The 22,260-nt window shown below is 39.2% G+C and overlaps 1 protein-coding gene across 5 annotated transcripts in view; it reads left to right on the top strand.

Moving 5' to 3' along the window:
* pitpnm2 (phosphatidylinositol transfer protein, membrane-associated 2) overlaps positions 1-22,260 on the top strand; it is a 63,970-nt gene that overhangs the window by 10,835 nt on the left and 30,875 nt on the right. For 2 of the 5 annotated variants that reach the window (XM_008423355.2, XM_008423356.2), the window contains exon 2: positions 18,607-18,819. In XM_008423355.2, the coding sequence (XP_008421577.1) occupies positions 18,742-18,819 (78 nt within the window). In that variant the 5' untranslated portion in view covers positions 18,607-18,741. Of the gene's footprint in view, positions 1-7,294; positions 7,497-18,498; positions 18,520-18,606; positions 18,820-22,260 lie in introns of those variants that run through there. The other 3 variants (XM_008423354.2, XM_008423358.2, XM_008423357.2) reach the window with 3 other exon arrangements.

A 22,260-nucleotide genomic window follows, 5' to 3' on the forward strand; every position in this document is an offset into this window, starting at 1 on the left:
GCCGCCTAATCGTCATGTGTTTCACATCATGTGTTGATTTTTCACTGTTCAGAGTCGGATTCTCTGTTTTTATGCCATAATTCACATCTAGTTTGTCGCTCTGTTTTATGTCCCGCTTCTCCTGTTTCAGAGTTTTGCGCAATGTGCGCGCCATTTTTTATTTTTTTTAACCACCTATGGTGCGCAGCTTTCAGTAAACATATCGATGGGGAAAAGGCAGACTGCTGCCTTTTAAAACAATGGAAACAATGGAAACAATTTCGGTATTCTGACTATTGAAAGTGCTGTGTTGTTCTATCACCCCCGTTTCATACCGGACCACTTACAGCACCATGTTAATGCTATAAAATGAACGCTCTCTATCATGGTATCCCCATGGGGGGATTTCTTTATTTAAATGGGTTCATTTTTCAGAGTGATACAAAGTCAGGTTTGTAAGAGCGATTTTCTGTTGTCCTTCCATGGAAGCGGGCAGCTTTCAAACGGAAATAAAACACTTTTCAATATAAGTTGCTGCTTTGACATGATCACAGAACTGCCAAAACATATGTACAAAAATGCCAGACAAAGTGAATCACAGCAACTTCATCAGCCGGTGTAACACTGAACTGATGCGGTGAAGCTACTAGTAGCAGGAGCGGAGCTGCCCCAAAAGCTACAAATACTGAATAAAAGAAGAGCTGCCATCGATACAGTTGTAGTCAGGCATGTTTTAATGTTACACAATGCAGTTTTAGCAAGTTGCTCAAAGTCTAATCTGGTATTGTTGTACATATAAGGTGTAAAGTTTACCTTGGACCAAACGCCCCCCAGAGGCATCCCAGCGCCCCCCTTTTGTAAAAATGTCCGCCAGCGCCCCCTGCCGTCCTCTGAACGCCCCCTGGGGGGCGGTACCACCCACGTTCAGAACCGCTAGTGTAGATGAAAGGCCAAAATGCTTACAAATGTAGCAGGTAGACAGACGCTCTCTGAGTGGCCAACAGACGTTTCTTCAGTGCCTGTGTAGCTGTAGCCGTCTGCTGTTGATCTAATTCCAGTGAATTTCACACGCTAGGAACATTTAACTCAACAACACCAAGAGGCCCGTGAGAGCAGCGACAACCCCGATCGGCCTTCCCCTCCCTCCGCAGACAGTGATGCATCACCGTCATTTGCCAAAATATACTAAAGCAATACAATCGAAATGTCACAGGCAGCTCCCCCTCCTACCCCCACCCTCACCCCACCGAGCTAAAATTAGCGCCTTCTCTCTCATCATTGAGCTGTCACGTCAGGACCACGCTCCTCATTTGCTGCCTAGATTTTTTTATTTTTTAAAGCTTCCTCCCATGCTGTGACGTTTTGACCGGGTCAGATGGTCACATTATCTGTAGGTGAACATCCATGGTGTCCTCCCAGCTGGTGTCAGACTCAAATCACAACACATCTCCTAATATGTGCCGTGCACGCTACAATTCTTGCTCTYTTGATTGATTGAGGAAGGAAGTTATTTCAAAACTTATCTTCTGCTTTTTTTCTCTCTTTTTTTTAAACACAGTCCTTCTGCTCTGAAGTCATGCAGCTGGTTTCTGTCTCAGCTTCATTGCTAAGACAGAAACCAGCGTTTGGAGTCTGAGCTCGGCTGAAGGACGGCGGTCGGTGCATGAGATGAACTTCAGGTTAGTGGGATTGTCTCACACCCGTAGCTCCAAGCCGTTTTTATTTTTATTTTCTTTTATTTTTTTTTTTTACTTACGCCGACCTTCGACCTGCAGAAGTATTCTCCCCGAGGTTACATAGGGATTGTGTTTTAGCTGCAGCTGCTCTGCTCAGACTTATTTTTACCTCCTAATTATTTAGTTCAGACCAGCTGTTCCAGACCGCAGGGTGGGTCAGAGGTCACGTGAGCGAGCTGGTGCCGACTTCGACTGTCACTGGGATCAATCTCTGGAAAGTTGAACACTATTTGAGATGATTACATAGAGCCAGGTTTGTTTGGAAATCTTTTAAATCTTCCCCTTGATAATAGAAATCATTATTAAAAGCAGCTCGTTGTGTTAACTCTGGTTATTTTTATCTGATTTGGAAGTTTTTTTTAATTATCTGAAAATATTTCACAGCCGTGTCAAACTGACATCAATATGCTTTCAGATGTAAACATGTAAGATCCTGATGTTTGACTTTCTTGTCTGAATGAACAAGAGCAGCTGTTACCTGAAAAGGTGTTCATCTCCTCTGCTCTTCAATGAATTGATTTATTGAAATAATTTTCAACTAATTTAACAATCAAGTAATCATTAACTAGAGCACACAGATTCAAAAAGACCATTTGCTTGAAAGCACAACATATACGGAGCACTAATTAAGCCAAAACTGTACAAAAGTTATATACATTTTGCATTTAAGATTAAAAAAGAACTTTTTTTTTGTCTGTAAATGTTCTACCCAGAACTCAAATGGCAGTTTTAGCTTCTATACAAACAAAATATCTCCTATGAATTACATTTTACTATTCAATTATTAATTAGTTGATCTAAATAAAAGTCAACAGATCATCGCTACACTGATTTGATGTTGGGTCAAACAGAAAGGGCCGAGCTCTTCACGTCGATGTTAGAAGTACTTTTTAGTTCCAGATGCATCCTTTAATACAAATAAACAAGTGTTCACTAAAGGAATGCAGTTATTGCATTTTAGACAATAAAAAGTTGCTTAATTGTTTGTTTATTTTATTGCTTATTTTAACGTATTTTTAATATTGTATAAAAAATGCTTAAGTGGTTAATTGAAAAATGTGCAAAAAGTGAACATTTCTCTATCCGACTAATTGATTGTCAGAATAATCAATTACAAAAATAATGAAATACAAGGGAAATTAATACTTTTGCAAGGTCATATTTGTTAGATGAATTTCATTGTTTCATGGCCACTCTTGTTACTGAGCCATTTCAGTTTTGACCTTTTCCGAACAGTTTTTTTTTTTTTCAATAAAAAAACCCTCAAAGTTGCATCTAAGTGCAGCAGGTTCACAGGAAATGCAATCTCCAGCTCTGCAGCTAAAATTACATTGAACCCAAGTGACCTGTCTTGCTGTGCAACAATGAATTGATTTAATATATAAATACGGCTTTCCAGCGAGGCCGTAATCGAACACCCGCCGCAGCGCGGCGTCGATAAATGCCGTTAGTTACATCACAGGCGCGAGCGGGGGGCGTCCGGCGGGCCGGAGCGGCGGAATGATGAGTAACAGCAGAGCCTGGTAAGGGAAGGTGCGCTTGACAAGATCACAAATTAACAGCAGATGTTGTTGCTGTTGCTGGCGTTTGGAGTGATTCTGTTAGCGCCGGTCTGCTGATGCTCAGATAAAGGCAGGGCGCGCGCCGGGCAGAGGACACGTCGCTTCCCGCCGTGAGAGCTGGACACCAGCTGCTCGAAGGAGGACCGGGAGGCCGCCTGCTGCAACATGACCCATGTGCACAAATATTTGTCTACATTGAACGTTTGAACTTAGGGTAATAAAAGAATAAACAAAGTTGATTCCGCTAATGTTGGAGAAAAACACAACTTCGTTGTTGCTGTGTTTCCATAAAGTACGAATGTAATTAAAATCGCGTGTATAAACTAGTTCACGCGATAAGTTGTTAAAAAAACATGGCATCTACCACTGTAAATGGCTACATGAGATTCTTAATTTGACCATCACGAAGCACGTCGGCGTCTGCTTTATAGTGACAAACCTCAATATGGGAGGTGCTAGTTATGTGGCGTTTTGGGGGATATTGTAGTCAGCCATTTTACAGAAGAGCTAAGGATTCACCGCTTTTAATGACAAAACCTTTTACAAACTGTGCCATGCTGTCAGAGCTCTGGAGCCCGGGAAAAACAAACAAACAAACAAACTAAAACCACAGAAACAAACCATCTTCTTTCTACTACTTCCTCTCTTCGTTGTTTTCACCTGTAGTAAAATCTGGCTGTTGCTCACGTGACTCATGTGATGCAAAAAAGTGCTTCCATTGCAGTTTTGTGAAATACATCTGTTTCCATATGGCTGAAAAACCACCACCACAAAAAAAATAAAATAAAATAAAATAAAAGTTTTTCTGAAATTGGTGTGTTTCCATTAAGACATTTTATTTTTGTCATTTCAATTTGCGCAATTTTATGCTCAGCTAGTGTTAAAGACAAACTGACAGCTGCACAATCCCCTATGGATCCAGTTTGGCTGCAGGTGGGATATTTTTAACTAAAAGCCCACCGAGGCGTGCAGGCTGGGTGTAATTAATGACACGTGAGTCATGGAGCTTATCCTCGGCTTGCAGCTCCTCGGTTAGCACACATCAGCAGGCTTCATGCACAGGATGGATGGAGAGCAGAGAATTATTATTATTATTATTATTATTATTATTATGATGATGATGCAATTTAAAATCCTTTCATCAATCCATTTTCCCTGCATGGTTGCTGGTGGTGCTGCTATCCATCTTTAACGGTCACATTAGACCTTATTTAAGTCTTAAAAGATTTCAACGGGAAACTATGGTTAACTTGTCTGTAATATGACAAGAAATCTGTGTGATAGTTCACAGAATGATGAGTGTTTTTGGTGTTAACAGCAAACTCCTGTCAAACAGAGACCTACTGATACCTGCTCACCCCGACAGTCCATGAACATCAAACTCTGCAGCATGTAGAATATTCTGTGGAGCGCAACGATCAAAACGATGTTCACCTATGAGGGAGAGCACCTGACTTCACGTGTGATCTCGGAAGTCTCATTCAAATTCTGTGGCTGAGACTCGCAGCAGGAAAGGCAGGACGGTCACAACGCCCTGCAAACGTCGTGCATAATCACCAAAGCTGCAGATGTGACTTGGTTGCATGCGGCTCTGAAGCAGCACTCCGCTGCCGTCGCACCTAAAAACTATGGCACGATGAAGGACGACACCCAGGATGCTAACATCCTCGGTGCATCTCACTGGTTCAGGGCTCAGTCAGCAAACATTTGAATGAGTTTAAAAAGAACTGAGGCAAGGTTTTAATTACTGCTTTTATTACTGCCTCATGAAAGAAACTGTAAACTGTTAATATTGACATTTGAAAGTATCACAAGGACGAGTCTTATACTAATTAATAATTAACATTAACGCTGGCTGCACAGTGGCGCAGTTGGTAGAGCTGTTGCCTTGCAGCAAGAAGGTTCTGGGTTCGATTCCCGGCCTGGGGTCTTTCTGCATGGAGTTTGCATGTTCTCCCTGTGTATGCGTGGGTTTTCTCCGGGTACTCCGGTTTCCTCCCACAGTCCAAAAACATGACTGTCAGGTTAATTGGCCTCTCCAAATTGCCCCTAGGTATGAGTGTGTGTGTGCATGGTTGTGTGTCCTGTGTGTCTCTGTGTTGCCCTGCGACAGACTGGCGACCTGTCCAGGGTGTACCCCGCCCCTCGCCCGAAACGTTGGCTGGAGATGGGCACCAGCAACCCTCCCGACCCCACTGAGGGAAAAAGGGTGCAAGAAAATGGATGGATGGATGGAATTAACATTAACATTGACTCCAGGCAGACTCAACCTTTAAAAACTAGTGTCTTTCTTACTTTTCTCTTTACTCCATGTTTTCCAAAAGTTGGCACTATAATGTTCTTTTATTATTTTATGCATAAATGTTGTTAAAAAAATCCCTACATTCAGCCTGTAGATGTGAACAATTTTTGAGAAATTTTATATTTAAGATTTTCTTCACTTTAAACTCTGTATCTTCAGCGTAGTTCCATCCATCCACTGTCTATTTATCACCACTAGTGGACTGGTGTATTTTTGAAGCAGTCTAAGTTTTGCTAAATATTTAGCCTTAAGCTCAGTATTTAGCTAACCGGCTAAACAATTAGCTAGCAAGCAAGTTGAAATCAAAACCCTTCAATTGTTACTTATACAAGATAGTTAATTAGTACAAGAGGACATTGGTGTCATCATAACTGTTAAGAATTTAACTTGCTAGCTACAAATGTGTCTTCCAAGCTAAATATGTACTTTAAAGCTAATAGTTTAGCTTGCTGGCTAACTATTTAAGTTGGAGCTAAATTTTCAGTAATCCAGAATTACTGCTATCAATTTTGGACTGTATAACTTCACAAACACCACTCTTATACTTTAGGCGACTCCACTCTGTTGTCTACTGGGAAAAAATCAGCTACAAACAATAAAAGAAAAATAAATAAATAATAAATAAAATAAAAATGTGTGTGTGTTTCAAAAATCAATTTAATATACAGTCCCCAGTGGAGACATATCAGATATTAAACTGATAAGAACAGAAACCACACACACACACACATATATAAAAAAAATAAAAAATTATATATGATATATATATATATATATGTATATATATATATATATATATATATATAACAAAGAAGCAAAATTACCATCACCCACCTGTTCCACCACCGGTGTTGTGTTTACTTCTGTTTCCTCAGTCAGCTCAACACAACTTCTGCTTCGTCGTAACATTGACATTTTTTTCAAACTGTCCTCAATTGAGAAAAACCCCTCTCAGCTCCTACAGACTAGCCAGCAGCAATTGGCAAACACATGGTGAAACAGCGCATCTGCTGAGCTCATTATAGGAGCTACTGATCAGTGCAACTCTGGTAAAAACGTTATTAAAGGGTTAATAGAGGAGCCATGTTGTGATGATGTCCTGAAGACGGAGTTTCAGAGAGGAGGAGCTTCTTAAAGAGACAGAGGCCCAATTTCAAAGAGTTAAATTAGGAAGTCAAATTTCTATATATATATATATAGAGAGAGATTTTTATATAGAAGTTTGTGAATTTCTATATATATATATGGCATTTTTATAACAGCTGAAGTTAACATAGTTACTTGACACTGTGCTTGGAAAACACATTTATGCTGCTTCCTTAACTGACATACTTTTTCAAAAGAAATGCCCAAGGTGGCTTTTATGATTTAAAATAAAAGTAGGATCTACTCATACTACAAGATCTTCTTGAGCCTCTCAGATATCTTCATTAATTACCTTAAAAGCTGCGATTTACAGTGAAACAGCAGAAGCTCTGTTGTTTTTTTATCACCGAGTATAAATTCCATCATATCTGCTGATTCTGGCTCGGCGTTACGCAACCGTCCCCGCTGAAAAGGCAATCAATCTGGTGGGGCCGCGCCGCCAAACCCGCTGCATCACAACAACCATCGCCAATCGGGCTCCAGCCTCACGCGTCGCCATGGTAACTGAGCTCCCTCTGTGATGAGGAGGTGGGGACAGCTGATGGAGGACAGCAGAACAGAGAGAGAGAGAGAGAATGAAGAGAGGTGGAGGAGAGGCAGAATCTAAAGCTCTTGGATTTTGTTAAGCTGAGGGCACTTCGAGCTTTACCGAGGGGCCGGGATGTGGTGGGGAGCCGCCGCCACATGAGCCGAGGAGTCTTGCTGGGATCAGGATCTGCAGCACTCCCCTCGCTCTTCACCCTGCATGTGGATCCATCCAGCAGCCCAGAGGTAAAACATTTCTTTCACCCGAAAGATCTGCTTCGGTCGGAAATTTCATCCCTGCTTCCTTCTCGTGTGAAAATAAACGACACGCTGCTGCCTGTTGGACTCAGAGCGCTCTGACAGCAACCTGCAGGTGGTGGGGCTGTAGTCATCCTCTCCTGAGATGTGGCAGGTGTGTGGAGGAGGAGGTGAAGCAACAGACTCGCATTTGACAGAATTGAAATATCTAGCCGCTGCGTTTTGCAAGTGAATTTAATCTCCTCATGAGATGCAAAAACGTCTGAATTAAACTGCAATTCTGGGAAAAAAGTTTCCTTTTGGCAGGATCTGAGTTAATATCAAATATATATTTCTGATTCTTTTAATTGGCTGGAATAATTGAATGAAATGATTGCTTGGTATTTTATTTTTACTTGGCAGTGTAGCTAACTTTCTATACATCCAAAAAATGGGAATTATTTCCTTTTTTTTAAGCAAACATACGTAATCGAGGCTTTATTTTAATGCTCCTGTCAAGCAGTGAGTAGTGATCTGCTGCAAACTCGGTTCAGTCCTGATGCCAAGTGTGGAAATAAATAATCAAATACTATATTTATTACTACACGGAACAGAGAGAGGATTTAGAAAACCTGCGTTTGCATTTCAACTTTGGGCAAATTGGCTGTACGAGATCTGGCTGTATTTTGTAAAGCCATGCAAAAAAAAAAAAGAAAAAATCACCAGCCTGCCTGTCTCTCTTGGTTTACTTGTTGCATATGTTGTCTGAGTCATTCGGCCCTTCTGGCTTGTGTGTTGTGATTAACAAATGCAGAGACAAATCCAGTCAGGGGATCTTGTTAAAGCAGCACGACTCCTCCATATGCCGAGCGAGTCGACCAGATGAATCCTGGTGGTGCAGCAAACTGTGAGATCATGAATCCCACTCAGAAATCCGGCTGCTGCACGTCCTGCTGCAATGTTGGAGAAAAATGGTTCCCATAGAATCCATGTGAACGTGAACAGGCTGTACTTTATGCTTTCATGCTTCTCAAGCGCTTTGAACATTTTTTATTTCATCATTTTCCTTTTGACTTTTTTGCATTATTTTTTTCTTTGCGGCCACAATCTTCAATGTTTTTCATTGGGATTTTGTGTGAGCAAAAGTAGTAGTGCATAACAGTGGGGAGAAAAAAAACAAAACGACACATGGTTTTCATTTACTTTTTTGTTTTTACTAATACAAATTTGCGAAATGTTGCAAGTCGATGACTCGATGCAGCCCGCTGGGTTTCTTTAGAAAGAAACTTTTTAAAGAAACAGTATTATTATGTGTCTGCCAGGCCAATAGAGCCATTTAAAGCATAATTATGTTACCTTCAGCTTTTATAAAAATGCTAGGTACATCAAATAAAACTTAAAATAAGTATGACTTTGTAATTTATTGCCTTGAAATTGGGTCTCTGTCTCTTTAAAAACTCCTGCTCTTTCTGAAACTCCGCCTTCAGGAAGTCATCACAACCTGGCTCCTCTTAACCATTTAACAACATTTTTACTAGTGTTGAAAAGTAGCTCCTATAATGAGCTCAGCAGATGCTCAGTTCCACCAGGTGTTTGCTAATTGCCGCTGGCTAGTCTGAAGGAGCTGAGAGGGGGAGCCACAGGGGAGGGCTGCTCTGTGAAGCAGAAACTTGTAAACTGCACCTCCGAGGAGGAGCTTCATCCTCGGAGGTGGAGCTAGGTCCAGCCGGGCGTTTTAAACAGCTGAGTGGTTGCCATGGATATTGCCAAGGATTTCTCAAACGTGCATGAAAGAAACAAAGCAACACTCAGGTATGTTTTTGATGAGAAAATAACATTACAACATGATTAAAAGCTCAAAGTCAACTTTACATAATGCTGCCCCTTTAAGCTTTTCTTTTATCTCACTATGGAAATAATATAATAAGACTTTGAACCTATCAAGACAAGATTGTCCCCTTAAGCCCTTAGCCCGTTGGTGCGGGCTAAGTGCTGGTGTGGTTCTATGCAGACATTAAATGCAGAGCTGTGGTCGATGCTCTGATGATGCCATTTGCGTGTTCACCCTGGGGATGCCAGTTCCTCTGAAATCTCTCGGTACATTTGTCCGTTCCATGTTGCTCCTTCCAGTTGACGGTGTATGCGCTTTTCCACCACAATTGAGGTTCGGACCGCAAGAATTTACACTGGAATTATCAATTTGCACCTCAGCATCTCGCCAATTACCACGGGCCAAATAACAAATGCAGTCTGCAGCCAATCAAATTGATCCAAAAGACGAGGATTTGCAAATGGAGATGAATCTGGCCAGGCCTGACTGGAGATGAACCGGGTAAAACCACGGCCGGTTCATCCCCAGTCAGGCTGGGACACGAATGAATCAATCAGAGCGTGAGAGGCCCACCTCAAGTACGAGAATCTGTTGACAGAAGTATTAGGCGTGCGCTTCAATTAATCTGGCTTTTATTTTGGAAGAGTTCCTGACAGAAAGCAATATAGAGTCTTACAAGCCATGTAGGGAAATGTAATGTGGAAGAAGGTTGAATTTGTCAGATGGTACTGAAATGTAACTTTTTAGACTTCATGTAAAACATTATGTGTGGCAGATTATTAACACGACAGACCACCTTGCACACTCCATCCTTATTGAGTCGGCATAGAACCAAACACATAAACATTCATCAAGATCTACAATGAACCGGTTTAGATGAAGGCATGTTCATGTCCAGAGGTAGATCTGACTTTCCATCTCTTGTAGGCTTGTAGGTTGACATTTACAGACTCAGGACATCCATTCTGACTGAGATTCAGGTTTTCTGCAAAGAGGAATGAGCAAAAAATCCACTGCAGAGATTTATGAAGATAACAGAGATATAAATCTTGCAGCAGAGAAAAGTGGCAATTCAAGGAATTAATGCTTTTGCCGGGTAGCAGGCTGAATCTTTTGCTGGATATTTATTTGCGTATATGCAGAGCTACATCTGTTAAAATGCCCTTGGAGTTTTTTATTTTTTAGCAAACGGTTTATGAAAGCCTTCTCAGAATCTAATGTTGTTAGATTTTCTCTTTGTATTAGCCCCGATTTGAATTCCTTTACAAAAGAGCTTCTAGGAACAGATCAGTGTTTTTAATCAGAAAGCCTTGATATGAACAAATGAACTAAATACTGCCAGTTTTTTCTGTCACGCTTTTAGCTACCTTAAAAGAAGAGAAAGCTTCTAATGCACCTTATCTACCTATTTATCTGCTGAGATAGATCTCAATTTAAGTTTGAGAATGTCAAATTTGAGATTCTCAAATGGAGAATTTGAGATTCTCCATGTTTCTTAGTTGTTAGTTTCATTTTTGTGTCTGTAGTAAGATGCACAAACTGACCTTTCGTCCACAAAGTGTCTTCGAAATATTGGTGAGGGACATTTTTGGTGTTGTTATAGCAACCTAGTTTCCAACACAACTGGCGCCCTGATCCTTCAAGATATGAATGTCTTTAAGTGTTATTTTCAAAAGAAATGTAATCTGGATATGTTAGTGCATGTCAAATTATTTCCAACAAGCCATTTTCCACAAAGTCCACAACGCTTTTAGAATATTACAGCATTTGATTAATAAACGTGAAATAATTATTTCTATTAAATTCAAATTCATTGGGGATAGGTTTATCTAGAAGGATATTTAATTTCTTTCTGTCTCATAGAAAAACAAATGTAGGGGGAATACGTTTTCTTATTGTTTTGGATGAAGTGACTCGTTTCCCACAGTTGGTCTCTGATTGGCTGATCAGAGACCAACCACATGACCTCAGCCGGTCATGTGGTTCAGCACAAGATATAAAAACAACCAGATCCAACAGAACCAGGTCTGATCAACGTAACAGATTCAGCTGTGATTTTCTTAGCATTTTTTGCTTCAGGTTCCTCAATTTTTTGTGCAAAATTCCAGCAAGATTGATCTTTTTCCTCATCGCCTGTGTCCAGCATCGCTCAATGACTTTCCTTAAGTGGGTTTTTTCTTTTCTGTTCTCTAATACTTTGTTTTTCTCCCTTTTTTCTTTCCTGTCTCTGGTTAACCTTTCTGTCATTTCCATTTGAATCTATTAGGGCTGCAACTATTGGTTATTTTAGTAATCTATTATTCCATTGATCATTCTGACGATTAATTGATTAATCAGAATTACAAAAATAATGTATTTTTAAAATTTTTTAAAATAAGAAAATAAAATGTTGCTGCCTAAAATGCCGTAAAATGTTTTTTTTTTTTTTTTAGAACTTGGACCAAGTGAAGCCAAAGCTATGCCACTTCAAGATTTCTGGAAAGAACATATTTATATAAATTTTTTAAAATATAATTCAGCAAATTACCGGTACCTTTTTTTGAGTCTAGTTAGTTAACGACTAATCGATTACCAAGTTAGTTGAGAATTATTTCAATAGTTGATTCATCACGATTAATATGATTAGTCGTTCAGCACCAGACAAAAATAAGTATGTTTACTGAAACGTTACAATCGATCGATCACACAGACTGATGTTTTCAAATTATGTTGATTTTAATATCATTCAGTGAGGCTGAAACAAACTGACTGAATGGAGCCATGGTTAGATTCTGACTGAGGGATCTTTTCTGAGCCAAGTCTTCACTACAGGAAAATGACTCCATGAGGATGTGTGGTATTTTTCCTCAGTGTTTGGAAGCTCATTTGCATTCATGAAAAAGCTGTTTGGAAATGTGTTTCTGACTCATCATCCTCAGCCGAATGTAGTAGGTTAAATTTAAGCTTTGCCTCATTGTTGTACTACGACGGTGTATTACAGCCAGACTAAGAGATTTTCATTGTTTTAAGTTTCGAGAATAAAGTCATAGTAGTTACTAGGATGCAAACAAGTTGTAAAATGAGAACAAAGCTTTTATTTAACAGGATCTGACTCGACTAACTTGTTTAGTCTTGCTACTGATAATAATTTGATGCTGATGTGTTAAAAAATGAAGTATTTCCTTATTTGGAAAATCGATACCAAAGCATAACTTCACAAGATGTTCAACTTCCTCATTTTATCTTTCAATTACTATTTGTAGAAGAATTCTCATAAAATTACAACTTCATTCTCCTAATATTCAACTTTACTCTCGCATACCTAACCCTGCAAGTCTGAACTTAATTAGAATTTTTCTTTATTACATTTGAGACAAAGTCGCCTTCTGCATCAGGTACTTTGAAGCCAATATTTTTTTTTCTGATTTTCTGATTGCCCCTATTTGGCTGAGATTTGAAGCTCAGGATGCAGAATGTGGACCTTTTCAGAATATATTGTAAAAGTCATATTTGAAGAAAATCGTGGCCTGCTCTGTGTCCCACCTCAGCCTCTCACCTTACAGACAGAAACAGATTAATCCAAGAAGCCTACCAGCCAAGGATAGCCAAAATCAGTGTCCCCGACTCCTTTTACATCTGCAGCTTAAAAATAACAGTGGTGTGGGTTTTAATCCAGCTACATCAAGTAAAATGTAATTGGGTTCTATGCTAATTTGATGTTATTTAAAAGGATTTTGGCTGTGAACTCTGTGGGACACGACGCTGCTAAATAACCAATACACTAAAACAGATCTGAGAGTCTCTAGCCTTTGGTAATCTACATGTGACACTGAACAAGCAGCATTGGACATCTTATGTTAAAGTGAAAGAATATTTACTTATAGAAAGCTTTAGGATGGGGGGCGCAGACATGGCTGAATTATGAATAAATCTTACGTAGCTGTTTACTGCTGTGATTTTTAATTACTTATCACGTGAAGTAGCGTATTCATGTCTGATTACTAATTCATTTCTTATTTCAAGGAAACTATTGCGAAATTGTGTTTTTCGACATTTGCGGAACATAGACAAGGATTTACACACATTTGCACTTGAGACACAGTTAATGATCAATAAGAAACTAGCCAGAATATAAAATGTCGAAACCAAAACATGGCCACTACATCTTAGACTCCATAGTTTTCAGAATGGGCATCCAAAGATTTGGAGATGAAGAAGTTATAAATAAGTCCATAATGTCAATCGAAAAAAAAAAAATCATTCGGGTTTGTTTTTTTTAATAAAAATGCAGCTGCTGCTTACTTCGTCATCTGAACCATTGTCCATTCCAGACAAGCGACTCCATCCATGATACCCGATCTGCTGTCCAAACAATTTAAAAGGAGATAAACTCCTAAATTTTCGACGGATCATTAAACCCCCCCCCCACTCCTTGGCCTTCATTTGTGGTTCATACTTCACTTGGTCCGGCTCAGTAGATGGAGGCCGCCGTGTTTGATGTGCTGACTCACCGCTCGTTGAGCTGATGGAGTCAATAAAACATTAAAGTCAGTTTGCATTAAAAAAAACAACAACAACGACATAAACAGGCTATAAATACAGTGTGTTCCTCTGCGTACGTGTCGGTCGTCCCGTCTTCATTCGTGTGGGTGGAGGTCTTCGTTCTCTCCAGGACTCAGTGGAAAATATTTCCTCTGATTATTCATCAGCTCTCAGCTTCCATTTGCACAGAGTCCAGGCTGGACGTTAGGGTTTTATAGAGGTAATGATTTTCAGGAGTAATAAGAATGTTTTTGATTTGTGGGCATCCATCTGCACCGCTTCCTCTCTGTTCAAATAAATATGAACCAGATCAAGACTTATAGACAATGTGAACCTTTTTTTATCATTTTAGTTGTTTTTCTTCTTTTTTTTTGGTATTTTAAGTAAAATATATCCATCCCAATTGATCCCAGATATCAAACAAGTTCAGCCTGTTATTCAAATTGATTTAAGTTTTACACATCTGTTGGTTAATTTTTCTTTGCCCTATTTTTTGAGTTATATAGATAAATGGCCATAACAATGTGGAAATATTCAATTTGTATTTGTATTTTATGGAAGTGTAAACTCCATTTGCACTGATTTTTGGTTTTATTTCCTGATTGGGCCAGTTGATTTTTTATGAATCATGACGATTATGACCCCTGACCAAAACCCTAATAACACCTCCTGCTGGTAGATGGTAGCATGGCAGATATGAAAAATAGTGGCTTCGCTTAGTATAAACTTCAAGTATGAAATGAGGAAAGATGACAAAGGTAAAAAATGGTTTAGAAGTAACAATTTTCTGTTCTTATTCTCTGCTTGTTCTGCTCCGTCTCTCTGGTTGTTTGAATTTCTTCCTTCTGGTTTTTAGTCTCTTTAGATTCACTCCGTGGGACTCTGTGGTCACTTTGGTACCTTTCTAATTATTGGTTCCTGTTGTCAGTTTGCATATCAGTCTCTGTCTCCTCTGGATTTTATTCTTTTGTAGTTTTTGTCTCTTTGCTCAGTTTTAAAGTGACTGACGGTGGTTTATGTCACCTTCTGATTTCAAGTTACTTCCTTCCATTTCTGATCAGGTTAACTATGTTTCTGATTTTTCTGCACTATCCACAATAAGCCTTTTTCTGACCAGTTCTGGTTTCTCTTTTTCTGTGAGATTTTACCTATTGATTTTAGTTTTAATCAGAATTAGTAGGTCGTGACTAAAGTAGATGTACACCGATTGCTGTTTTCTGGTAAATTATCTCTCACAGATTTTTCTTGTTTTTTGTTTAAGAAAACATCTAAAACTAAACACCCACAAATCTGATTCTCAATATGCTACTAATGTAGTGCAATAAATGCCCGTTTGTAGCCACTTAAAGCAATATTTTCATTAAATGACGAGTTGATGAAGCTGAATAAACCCTCCATGGTCTCCCACTCTACCACACAGTCTTGCCTAATCATGCACAGATGAAGACACACACCTTACACACACTTCCCATTAGACTCCAGTGTCCAACTCTGCTGAAGATTAATTAAGCATGTTATTCCACATGAGCCCCTCTCCTCCTCAGTCTGTGATTGGCTGACCTGGTTCACATGGCAGCAGGTTGATGAACTCGGCTCAGATAGACGGGCGAGGAAGGAAGGCAAAGCTGAGAAGTTAGTGTCTTTAGATTAGCAATGGGAGTCATTAAACCGTCTCCATGGATGCAGAAGAAAAACATCTAGCATGTCTGAGTTTCTGGTTAGGCTAATGAAGAACAATGTATCTTTAATGATGGGTTTAACAATTATTATCCATTTGTTTTTTAAAGCAAATGTTTTTACCCAGAACATAATTTTTATAGGCTAAGCCTTACTAAAAACAAAAGTGATCTTTCTTAGACTCTTAAAGGGGCAGTATTATGTGTTTAACAGGCAGATCGTGTCGTTTTATAGCACGATTAAGTATCTATGTTACCATCAGTTGTTACAAAAATGCTCCAAATATCAAATATGACTTAAAAGACAGTTTACTTAGCTATTTAATGCCTTGAAATTGGGCCTCTGTCTCTTTAAAAAACTCCTGCTCTTTCTGAAGCTTCACCTTCAAGAAGTCATCACAACAACATTGTTAACACTTTAACAATGTTTTTACCAGCATTTCACTGAGAAGTAGCTCCTATAATCAGCTCAGCAGATGCTCAGTTCTACCAGGCATTTGCTAATTGCTGCTGGCTAGTCTGAAGGAGCTGAGTGGAGGAGTCATGGGAAGGGCTGCTCTGTGAGGTAGAAACAGGGCTGAGTTCAGCCAGGCGTTTTGCACAGCTGAGTGGTTGCCATGGAAGATTAAAGGATTTCTCAAACAAGCATGAAAGAATAAAAGCAACACTCTATTTATGTTTTTGATGATGAAATAACATTATAACATGATGTAAACTGAACAAAAGTAAATTTTTCGAAACACTGCCACAAACAAAAATATATTGCCAATATTTATTTTGCCAGATTTCAGCTATTTTTGTTCCCTCTCTCCCCCAAAAACACACTTAAATGTTTAAAATCAAACCAGTTTTAATAGTAGATCAGCATAATCTCAGTAAATACAAAATTTAAGTGTAGTTAGAAAACATTTTCATTAACTGGGTTTGCCTTTTTTTTTCTTTATAAATGACATCATAAAACATGTATTGTATTTATTCAGGTTATTTTTCTCTGGCATTACAAAGGGGAAAAAAAGGAATTTTGTAAAGAGGGAGAGATCAATTTCACAGTGATGTGTGTTCCTCTAAAGTCACCATAAATCTGAGAAAATGTTGTTCGTTGTTAGCCAGTTCCTGGTGAATTTTACACACATCATGAATCCTGACGGTTTGTAGAGACTCAGACCGTCAGGATTCCAGCATGGCGGTGCAGGGAGTGTCCGCTGTGGTTGTGTAAACAAAACATGTAATTGGATCACTGGAAAGAAAAAAAAAAAAGCCATCCTCTTAAGGATGTGATTAGTGTACACTCACCGACTGAGACACCGAGACAAGCCTGTTTCTTGTCTCAGTGTCGTTTTATGTACGTCATTTACATTCAGAGATCTAAAGCACTATAAGATTGTCTGTCTGGTTTCCACATCGCAGCCACCATATTTCTAAAAATTGGAAATCGGAAAAGAGAAATATAAACATAGACTGTTTTAGAATGAAAGAAACAACATTTTCTGTGTTAGCTTTATGCTCAGTTCGTTTTCCTGTTAATTTCTTGGAAAATACCATAAAGAAAAGCTTGACATTAAATCAACACAGATAGCACAGGCATGTGGGTACATTTAATAAATCAAAAAGCTTTGCACAGCAAATTTATTTCAGTGATTCAGTTCAGCATAGTGAAACTCGTATAATGTTTGGATTCATTACACACAGTGTCAAGAGGAAAATGAGCCAACAATTTAGATGAGCTGAAGGGTGTTATTAATTCAGCTTAATTGAGTTCAGTTTATTTATGTCTTGGAAATTCACAGCACATGTTGCCTCCAGGTCATTCATTTGAATCATGGGTCAGCAGAATCTAAGTTGGGAAGCTGTTCTGACAGAAACTTTCTATTGTTCTTATCCTCCTCCATTAAAGCTAATGTGTGTAACTTGTCAGAAATGTTTATTTATTTATTTTTTTACAGATTTGTTAAAACTGTCAGCATGTCGTGACAGTATAATATGAGAGATAATCTGTGGAAAGATCGATCCCCTTCCTAAGCTATTATTGCCACCTGAAGAAATGCAACCAATCAGAGCCAGGGGCGGGTCTTAGCGTTGTTAATCATGCTTATGTACTTTTTAAAATGATTATTTAGAGATCCCCATTACTCTAGACCGCAGACTATTATCTTCCTGGGGCTCACACCACAAAAGTTACAATAAAGTCTTAAGAAAATACCTTAAGGCAAAATCAAAATGGAAACAAATTTCTAATTTACGGCCTCAGCAACTTTAACATTTTACAAACATTACAAAAGGACATCACGAAATAAACAAACAAAATCAAAATACAAAATTTCAACAATAAAATGTTAACGCTGCTAAACGTACTAATGGAGGGAAATCGGTGGAATCGGTGGCCATGCTAACGAGCCTCAGGATTCCTGCGGTGAACCTGCTGTAACGTAGCAGAGAGAAAGAGGGAGGTTATGAGCAGCACATACATGACTGTGATTGACAGCACTAAGACCCGCCTCCTGGCTCTGATTTGGTTCAAAAGAAACTCTAAACAGGTGGGGTTTTTAGCCTTGATTCACAAGAACTTAGTGTTTCAGCTGCTTTGTGGTTTTCTGGAAGTTTGTTCCAGATTAGTGGTGCATAGAAGCTGAATGCTGCATCTCTATGTTTGGTTCTGGAGAAACTGAGTAGATTATTACTACAGATTTATTGTCCAGCTCTAATCGAAGCTTTAGGCAGTTAATAAATTGCTAAATAAAAGTCAGATCAGATAGATAAATACATCCACACTGCAGTGGTAGAGAACCTGCAGAGGTCACACCAAAGATTAGTCCTTCAGTGCCATCGCTGCTGCATCTTTGGTGCCACAGAGTTGGGATTTAGGTTGCAGGAGGATTTCAGCGCTGCTGCTGGGTCAGTGGATTACCTTGTAATATATCTGCTGGAGCACACACACAGGATGTGTTGGCTTGTGTATGGAGGGCTTTAATCCCTCAGACAAGCATGCTAACTCCTCCTATGGCTTGTAAGTAAGCCGGAGGCTGAAGGGACCTTATAGAGTTGTTGTTTTTTTTCCTCCCCACACTGAATGTCGTTTGTTTTTCTGTCTCAGGCGGGGGAAATGACAGACGGCTGCCTCCTCGCTGACTGACGATGCTGCTGGGTTAGATAAGCCCGACCGAGAGGAGCCTCACCTCCGGACCCCGCGAACGCAGGAAGGCAGAGTCGGTTTTGTTCCAGCACAGCCATGCTGATCAAGGAGTACCGGATCCCCATGCCGATGAGCGTGGAGGAGTACCGCATCGCTCAGCTCTACATGATCCAGGTGAGCACTTCCTGATTCCTGCTGATTTTCAGGAGGAATCTTTAAAGGTGTTAACTTTTTCTGATTTTGTTGTGAATGTTCTGTAATCTGTCTGTGTGCTGCCACCGGTCTTGGCCAGGATTCCTAATCACAATGGGATTTTCCTGGTAAACTAAAGGTTAAATGAAAATAAATAATTTTTGTCAAGAACCTTTAAACTATGGAGTATTTTTGGTTTAAACCTCTTTGTTTCATTTACGAATACAATTTGAGGCTAAACAAAGCTACCTGTTATTAATATACTTGTCAGATGCACTTAGTTATGTTGGGATGACCATGTTTGGATTTCCAAAAAAGAGACACTCGACCCAGTTATGAAACACTTTAATGACACTCTGTTTACTTAAAGCTATTTGTTAAAATCATCATGATGTTGTGATAGATAATCTGGGAAAATAGCTCCTCTCCATTCTTCCTGGTGTGACTCAGTCAGAAACAACCAATCAGAGCCAGCGCTGTCAACCACTCTCCTGCTCACCCTTTCTCAAGTGCTCGTTGCTGAGCTACAGCTGGTTCACCACATAAAGTGCCAACAATGCTAAGCTAGTTAGCATAAGTATTAATGATGGCGGATAAATGGTTTTCCTGTAATGGAAAGATGTTCTTCCACCATTAACACATTGAACTGCGTACACGATCTTGATCGACAGCGTCAAGTCCCTCCTCTTGAATCTGATTGGTTGGCTTTGATCTGGAGCAGTGCATTTCTGCAGACCGTTTTAATAAATATGGGGGAAAAAAACAACATTTTTTTGTAAAGATACAAACTGCAGCTTTAAAGACCTATTTTTTTAACATCACCTTTCTAAAATAAAGGCCTTACTCATCTTTTGCCAAAAAGGATTTTTTTGTGTGTGCTTAAATCATCTTTCGTCAGTTTTTTTTTTTTTGTTTTTGGTTAAAATCAGTTTTGGCAAAAAATAAAAGTTATTTTAGAAAACCGAGGAGATGTAAAGAATGCCTTCATTGTGAGGTTAGAAAGAAAAGATAAATAGCAAACTTCAGGATTTACAATGAAAACAGAACAAAATGTACAAAAACTTTCTCAAAGCAGTTTTTGTTTGCTCAACAAATAAGCATGGTAAACTACACTTTGAAAGAAGTGTGTAGCTCAACAGAAAGCTGCTTCCTCTCGTTGCTCTAGTGAGAAACCCTCTCACCGTTTGCATTGTGATTCAGTAAGTCGGAGTAACATGTCATACTTTTGGCCTTCTTCTAATCTTTGGTCCACTTCTGGTGCAACTGAACCCTTTTCCCAATGTAACAGCACACAGCTCACATGTGATTGGTTGTTTCTGCTCAAACAGTGTATTTCTGTAGTCAGCACTGGGAGAAGGCAGAGCAGTTTGATTTCTTTCAAAGTTATGTGTATTACATTCTCCTGTCACAACAAAGAGCAAGTTTTATCAAATAGGTAAAGAACGTGTTTTATTTTATTTTATAAAAGTTATATACTGTAGCTTTAAGGTAAGGTAAAGTAAGGTAATTTTATTTATATAGCATATTTTCAGCAACAAGGCAACTCAAAGTGCTTTACATAGTTTTTCTCTCTTTTCTTCCCCGATTCTCACTCAGTAAGCTTATTACGGAAACTGAGTCTTCCGTTGGAGGAGTTGTCTGCTGATACCAGATCAGTCACTCATAAACAGACTCTGGTGTAACTACAGCAACCAGCGGACAGGAGGAAACATTATATTACTGATTGCTTCTTGTGTGCAGTTCCAGTCAACCTGCTGAAGCGGTCAAGAGAGTCTTTGTAAGTGAAAGTAAAAAGAATTGTATTGTTGGTTCAGACTCTACAGGTGTTTCATAAAAAAAAAAAAGTTTAATATTTTTTTCTTTTTTATAATGGAAATGACTAAAACAAACATGGCGACATAGGATTTGTACGCTAACAGCTTATTGGTTGGTGTGTTTAATCCAAACTGGAGTCATGGCAACTATCAAGTGGGAAAACACAAGTTGCGTATAATAGACTCTATAAATTGTTTCTACTTTTAAAGGGGCAGTGTCATGTAAAACTGACTTCTTTGAGCTTTACATCATGTTATAATGTTATTCCCTAATCAAAAACATACATGGAGTGTTGCCATGATTCTTTCATGGCAACACTCCATGAAAGGAAAGTTTGAAAAATCTTGAAAAATCTTTTCATCTCCATGGCAACCTGTTTAAAACACCCTTGGTGGACCTATCCCCGCCTTCGAAGACTCAGCTCCTCCTCAGAGCTGCAGCTTCCGAGCTTCTTGTCTCCCTCACTCAGCTCCTTCAGACTAGCCAGCAGCAATTAGCAAACACCTGGCGGAACTGAGCATAAGCTGAGCTCATTATAGGAGCTACTTCTCAGTGCAGTGCTGGTAAAAGTGTTGCTAAAGGGTTTTAATAAGATGGTGGAGTTTCAGAAAGAGCAGGATATTTTTTAGACTAAACTAACTTGAAATTAGTTTAGTGCTAATTTCAAGGCACTAAACTTCTTTAAGACATATTTGGTAACAACTGAAGCTAACATAGTTACTTGTTTTGCTATGAAATGGCACTATGTGCCTGGAAAACACATAAAACTGTCCCTTTAAAGGTCTCAAATATAAAAAAAAGAAAATGTACATTAGGCCTGTTTATAGCTCGTGGTTTGGAGCAAATCAACAGTTCTCCATAAATCGTAACTTCATCAGATATTGACGCTACGCATGACTGTAATAGATAGGACGTTGAGGCCTCCCCTCTCAGCTGGAGGTTTGAACTTATTCAGTAAATGAGTTTCCTTCTACTCTTTAGCGCGTTATCGGAAAAACCAAAAACCACCTCAAAAGCAAACATAAAGTGTAAAGAAGTTATTTTGAATTTTGCTGGTTATTTCTAAAGCGATACTTCAAAATTAACGTGAACCCCCCCCCAAAGTTTATGTCGTATTATCCCAGTTTAAAAGGCTGGATCAGGGGCAGCTATGATGATTTTAGTAGGGGTTATGAAGCATTACCTTGTTTCAGCTAATATCTGATACATATAATGGGGGGCGGGGGTTGAAGGTGTCCTTGTGTCTTCCTGTAGAACAGGATCTGAGAGAAAACATTGCTGAGAGGTCACGGTGTCGCTCTGCAGACCAGATGGTGCTCCATATGTCTGGGCTTTATGCTTCCTTTCATAACTTTGTGAAAACAACTAAAATGTCATTAAAAAAACAACATCTCAGTATGAATGCAGCCTGTATTTACTTTGGAGCCGTAAATCAGGGCAGATTAAACAAAGGATCTCATTTTAGAGCGACATGTTCCAGCTTGTGATCATGAAGCTCTTTACTGACAAATAGCAATGAAGCGACAGCCGCGTCGATTCCTCCTTTTTTTGTCGTTTATTCTAAACTGCAACAGAAGATATGCAACCTAACATTCAGTTTGCATATCT

The sequence above is a fragment of the Poecilia reticulata genome, linkage group LG12 (assembly GCF_000633615.1).
Source record: "Poecilia reticulata strain Guanapo linkage group LG12, Guppy_female_1.0+MT, whole genome shotgun sequence".
In the NCBI taxonomy this organism is placed as follows: Eukaryota; Metazoa; Chordata; class Actinopteri; order Cyprinodontiformes; family Poeciliidae; genus Poecilia; species Poecilia reticulata.